Below are 6,418 nucleotides of genomic sequence, written 5' to 3'. Positions count from 1 at the left end.
CAATTCTCACATGCATTGTGTCTTAGACGCCTCCTGGGTTTGTGATCGAAGACTCAAGCTTGTATGGTGCCTGATTGTTTCTTTCTCTGATTTCTCACATAGATCACTGGTGTTATCCTTCTTGCCGTTGGCATTTGGGGCAAGGTGAGCCTGGAAAATTATTTTTCCCTCTTAAATGAGAAGGCCACCAATGTGCCTTTTGTGCTCATTGGCACAGGCACTGTCATTATTCTCTTGGGCACCTTTGGTTGTTTTGCTACCTGTCGAGCCTCTGCCTGGATGCTGAAACTGGTGAGTGAGCCCTTGATTTCTTTAGACTGCTCTTGGTTTTCTTAGAAAATTCTTATATGTTCTGTAATGTCTTTGTTTCTTGGAACTGGCTGTTACACTTTTTCCATTCCTTATGAAAAAAACCTACCAGTCCCACTGCCAGCTTCCATATTTATTTTAAGTAGACCTTTTCATACTGCCTTCCCTGCCCTTTTCAATAAAAATATGTTCAATTGATTGCTCAGAATTCCAGCCACCTCCCTCTTTTCCTCTGTGATATCTGAGTCTTTTGGCCTGAGTCGTCTTTGTACTAACTTGAACTTTTTAAAATCTTTTCATCCCACAGTATGCGATGTTTCTGACGCTCATTTTTTTGGTCGAACTTGTTGCAGCCATTGTAGGATTTGTTTTCAGACATGAGGTAAGCCTGAGTTAGACAATCATACTATGTTAAAATGTGTCCTTTTGTCTTAGATAAATAGATTCCAGTTTGACAGCTTTCAGTATTTTCAAAACCATGTGAAGCTGTATTTCAAGCTAAGATTTCAACCTGCAGCAGACAAGAGTGGCTTTCTAGTAAAAATTGGTAGGATGATAATCACTAGAAGAAAATGATACCAAAATCACAATAATTTCTAGTTGTAATTTGGCATATAATCACCTATTAAAGTGGCATTTTATAGCTTTACTAATAAGAATGTAAAATACAAAGTTTATGGCAGAAAATTAATACCTTCCCGTAAGTCACATTTTGAAAAGACATAGTTAATGCAAATCATCAAAGGCTTAATATTCATATATTAAAATCAAGGAAACAGCGCTCTTGAGAAGCTGTTTATCAAGTAGGTAAGGCATATTCAAGTACTCTCTGAACTGTTAGTGCAGGGTTAGTCCGTAGGCATCTGACTTGTATGTGGAGGGGGATTTAGGCTGGGGGGTAGAAAGGCAGTGCACAGCGGGCCTTTGAATAGGTACCTGCTCTCGTAGCACCTTGATCTTGTAGTATCATAGTGTAATCTTTTGCTTGATAGGCCTTTCAGCCCAAACTATATTCCTTAGTAGTTATAATCAGACCATGGATGGGATTTAATTACCACAAATCAAAGAGAGAATGATTGGCCAGACGTGAGAATCTCTTAGTTGATAGAGAAATCCAAAGGATTTTCCAGATTATTTGTTTACTGGAATTTTGTTTGTTTTTTTTTCACATGCAGATCAAGAATAGCTTTAAAAGTAACTATGAAAATGCTCTGAAGGAATACAACTCTACAAAAGATTATAGAAGTGAGGCTGTAGACAAGATCCAAAGTACGGTAAGTGGTGAGAGCTCATGTCTTTTCAAGCGGGAAGCACACATTCCTTATCTTCTCCGAGGAAAGGATGGAGCAAGGCTGCTGGGTGTGTCCCACTTGTATGGAAAGGCAGTGTGGGATGATACCAGCACGTGTCCTTGTTCTCTTCCTTTCCACTGATGTCGTAGACAAATACTGTTAGGGCCAACTACGACAGGGCTGTAAAGGCTGTCTAAAACCCATGCTTATTGTTAGAATCAAGTGCCAGTCTCTTGAATAAACCAGGAAGAGAGATCACTGAGTATAGTACATATTGTTTTGGGCACATATTAAAATAGAAGACTGTGTTGGCTAAATGGTTGGCAGCAAACCAGTCATGTGAACTAATGCTTTTTACATTTCTTTCTTAGTTGCATTGTTGCGGTGTCACCAATTACAGAGACTGGAAAGGTACAAACTATTACTCAGAAACAGGATTTCCCAAGAGCTGCTGTAAACTGGAGGGCTGTTATCCACAGAGAGATGCAGATAAAGTCAACGAAGAGGTAAGGTCCTTTTAGGACTTTTTATTTGACCGTATTTGAGGATTTAATGGAATACAAGATGGAGGAAGTGTTTACTTGCAAGAATATCCATAATCTGAAGCTTGCACTTCATATCTTCCAACTGAGCACGTGACTGTCCAATGTGTGATCCGAAAAGGTGGGACCAGCTGACACTAAGGACTCCTGAGACAGGCTAGATTTCAGTGACGTGGTAATCAAAGGCTATAACAGTAGTTCCATACCATCTTCTGTGGACAGTTGAATGATCAAAGTAGTTCTCACGAGGAAGAAAAGCACAGCTTTCTTGATTGGTACTTAATGTCTTTTTTCCTCTCCCGTTAGGGTTGTTTCAGAAAGGTCATGACAACTATAGAGTCAGAAATGGGAGTCGTTGCTGGAATTTCTTTTGGAGTTGCCTGCTTTCAGGTAGGTTTGCCTAGTTCTTTGAGAAGTATCATATTCTTGTAGGTCTAAGAGAAGTTTTTGTTGTTGTTGTTGTTTTGTTTTTGGTGTGGAACCAGGCTGTCGTAGAACTCAAGATCTGAAGATCTACCTGCTTCTGTCACTCAAGTGATGCCATTAAAGACATATGCCACCATACCCAGCTGGGTTTCACTCTTGAGGCATGATGAAGGTTTTGCTTCAAGGGACTGGATAGTGAAGACAATGCAAGAAAAGTCTTAGGTTTCACAAAGCAGTCACTTACCCATCACAGAATAGGTTTTCTTATGGTGCAGTCATGGGACTTAACGTTGGCTGTATCTTACTGATTTTGTTTATCATTGACTCATTTCTTTCTTTTGGAGAATTTCTTTTGGAGGATTTCCTGAATCTTGCCTTTTACACAACAACAGATAAGTGTAAATTTAGCTGGGTGGTGGTGGTGGCACATGCCATTAATCCCAGCACTCCAGAGGCCAACACAGGCAGATCTCCGAGTTCAAGCTCAGCCTGGTCTATCGAGCAAGTTCCAGGACAGCCAGTACTGCACAGAAAACCTTGTCGTTTTTTTAAAAAAAAAAAAAGCCAGGCAGTGATTGCGATTGCCTTTAATCCCAGCACTTGGGAGGCAGAGGCAGGCAGATTTCTGAGTTCCAGGCCAGGCTGGTCTACAGAGTGAGTTCTAGGGCAGCCAAGGCTATACAGAGAAACCCTGTCTCAAAATAAATAAATAAATAAAAAACAAAAGGACAAAAAAAACCTTTAAATTTTAATTCACATTGTCATAGCAATCATGCTTTGAATCTATAAAAGACCAAGAATTCAATCCTAGCAATAAGCATATAAAATACATATCTACATACATGTGTGTGTGTGTTGAACTAAGAGCGGTATGAGTGAACTACAGTCAGTCTACCACTGAGCCACATCCCAAACCCAGTACATATTTTCTGAAAGCGGTTAACTGTGGGAAGACAAAATACCCTCATAGTTGATCAAAACATGAATTGATAGGATACTTTACTCTGTGATTAGTCAAGTTTCTAAAACTTTATGGTCAGTTGTTTATAGATCATACAAGCGTCTATTTCTGGTGTGCCTATTATCTTTTCATTTTATAGATTGAATTTCTTCCTGAGTTGTGCTGATTACTACAGCAGGAAAAGTTTGCTGTTGTGATTTGGAATGGATTTTTAAAGCTTTTTTTTTCTTTACACCCATTCTAATTATTAGACAAAATCAAAACCCCAGTCGTTCTATCTAGATTTAAGTTCTCAGTAGCCACACGAGGCTAATGTCTGTTGTATTGAACAACAGAGGCGCATCCAAAAAAATGACTTTTACTTGATAGTTAGGATTTTACGTGATAAAATCGTTTTCTTTTTGGTAGCTGAGGGCTTCTCTAAATCTCAGGGCTCCTGAATTTTCCCTTACTGTCCTTTGTGAAGTTCTGGGTCACTGCTAGTAGTGAGGCTTTTTAGAGTATTTGAATGTGACCTGGGCACTGCAGAAGCAGCTAATGTAACCAAGACAATTCAAGGAAGGAAATTCCTGGTGAATTACAAATACAGTGAGAAGACATCCATATCCTGAGCTCTCCAACTTCTACAGATATGCAAGTTTGTGTATGTAAATGTGTAATTCTGTTCATATTTTCTCTCCAGCTCATTGGAATCTTTCTCGCCTACTGCCTCTCTCGCGCCATAACAAATAACCAGTATGAGATAGTGTAATCAGTACACACATGGGCTTATATCTCCCTCAGTTTTAAGGTACGTTCATTTTGGTTCTTAATGCTATCTATATTGATATTTATGTGATGTTTTTCCCAGTAGCTTCTTTACATCTTTTTGGAGTGTAAGCACAGTTTAGGCAGGTCAGGTTTCTATCTGCAAGGCTTGCCTGAAAGAATTTGAGTGTATCTGTGGTTGCTTTTTCAAACATTTGTGCAATAAAAAGAGCATTTCTGGATTTAAGAGTTCACTTCCACTTCTCAGCCTAAAGGTCCTTTCTCACAGTTTTTGACCTAGAGGGAAGAGAAATAATCTAACCTTGACTTTTATGGCCTTTCAGTCATGAAGTGTTAAGAAAAATATGTCCTGGTGTTAGTGTTTCCCCTAGACCTTAATTGTCATTCATAGAACCTTAGGGCCTAATAGTGTTGCTTTCTTGGTAAAAAGATAATTTTTGGTAGACTAGATTTCAATGAGTTAAAGTTAACCTGGCCTAAATCAGAAACCAGATGTGGGGGACAATTTTTACTGGCTGAATTAATCTCCAGGGTACCTGTCATATTTTAAGTGGGGCATGACCTGGGAGCATAGGCAGAGGGCTTCACTAGTGGGAATAGACCAGAATACAGGCAAATGCTGATGATGAAATTTAAGCAACAACTAAATTAACCATGTTTTCTTTAATTTTTTGGACACCAAGGTTACCTTTGTGAGTTATAACAGCGCCTGGATGGAGACTGACATCTGCTTAGCCTGAAAAGCTATACCAGTAGGCTGCTTCGATCAAGATCTTTGTGTATTGTGTTCTATGTCCACTTTCTGTCCTATTCCTATACCCCTGTATCTCTAAAACACTGGAAGAGCTAGTAAATTGTAAATGAAATAATACTATGTTTCTCTTGGGTTTTATTTCTCAGTGTAGGACTTGTGAGAAGTGCTGTGAATTTGCCATTTTCCTAACAGTGTCACTGATGGAACTTTAACCCCTACAAATTTGTTGTTGATGTAGTGTGATAGAAAATTGGCCTCCTTGAGTGGGCCTTGTACTAGTCATAATTTGTGTGGCTTGATTATATAATCTTCTCCAAAAAGGAAAGTTGCATTGTGTAATTTCATTCCAGCTAGTCATCAGATGGTGCCCATCATTGGCATTCCTGGGTGGTAGTACCAGTCTCAGGCTTTGGGTGCAAAGGACGGAGACTAAGAGCCTCTATCCATATTCTGTGATACATCAGCTTTCAGCATACATTGTATATATTTTTGTCACCAAACTAAGGCATTTGTACTGATTATACTTTGTTATTTGAAAGGTTATAATTACTCTAATGGCATCAGAACTCTTGTGTTTTCCTTGTGAATTTACTGGAAATTACTTGATTAACTTCAGCTAAATTTTCCTCACCAAGCAAATCATACTTCATATCAACTGTCAACATTTTGGTTAACTTTAATAGTATTCATTTTATTTTGTATCCTTGATTAATAAATAAAAACCCTTTACACAATAAATACTGCATTTCCTCTAAAAGAATCATTTTAATTTTAGAAACTCTACTGGAATGGTTGTTTTTTCCACTGAAAAAGTGAAATCCTACATTCCCACATGGAATCCCACTTTTAGGGATGAAAGGTAAGGCCACGGCCTTGACTCTGTTGTTAAATGTCTATTCCTGTTGAAAATAACATTCTCTATGATAATATCACATTCCAAGTGATTAAATAGCATGTATGTACCATTTTCTTAAAAGGTCAGGCTTTTGTAGTGGTGTAGTTTGCATTGAAAAGTTGTATAATAGATCATATGGTCTGTATCTTCAGGATAAAGAAATAATTCCTTTGATTTTGAGTCTATGCATTCAAGAGTGAACCCTGTTTTATCACATAGTCCCTGATTTCGCGATAAGGAATCAAACACATCAATAAAATGGACAAACCCTATACCCAGTTTGTGATGAGAAAGGGGACTACTTGGAGGGGGGAAGAGGGTACAAGAGAGGCCAGTGAATGGAATATGATCTGCGTACATTATATGCATGCATTAAAATGTAATGAAAGGCTAGGGCTAGGAGCCAGGGGTAAAGCACTAAGCACTTGCCTGGCAGGCATGGCTAGTTCTTAGTCCTGCAAGAGATGGGGG

The 6,418-nt window shown here is 38.7% G+C and overlaps 1 protein-coding gene across 5 annotated transcripts in view; it reads left to right on the top strand.

The window, feature by feature from the left end:
• The window catches only part of Tspan6 (tetraspanin 6), a 9,366-nt gene extending 3,576 nt beyond the window's left edge, over positions 1–5,790 (top strand). For all 5 annotated transcript variants that reach the window (XM_031367532.1, XM_031367510.1, XM_031367516.1 and 2 more), the window contains 7 exons: positions 103–291; positions 617–691; positions 1,485–1,583; positions 1,973–2,107; positions 2,450–2,533; positions 4,213–4,320; positions 4,982–5,790. In XM_031367532.1, coding sequence (XP_031223392.1) covers positions 280–291; positions 617–691; positions 1,485–1,583; positions 1,973–2,107; positions 2,450–2,533; positions 4,213–4,281 — 474 coding nt within the window. In that variant the 5' untranslated portion in view covers positions 103–279 and the 3' untranslated portion in view covers positions 4,282–4,320; positions 4,982–5,790. The remainder of the gene's footprint in view (positions 1–102; positions 292–616; positions 692–1,484; positions 1,584–1,972; positions 2,108–2,449; positions 2,534–4,212; positions 4,321–4,981) is intronic.
• Positions 5,791–6,418: the final 628 nt, after the last annotated feature.

The sequence above is a fragment of the Mastomys coucha genome, chromosome X, assembly GCF_008632895.1.
Source record: "Mastomys coucha isolate ucsf_1 chromosome X, UCSF_Mcou_1, whole genome shotgun sequence".
Classification (NCBI taxonomy): Eukaryota; Metazoa; Chordata; class Mammalia; order Rodentia; family Muridae; genus Mastomys; species Mastomys coucha.
This window is presented reverse-complemented; position numbering and strand designations above follow the sequence as displayed.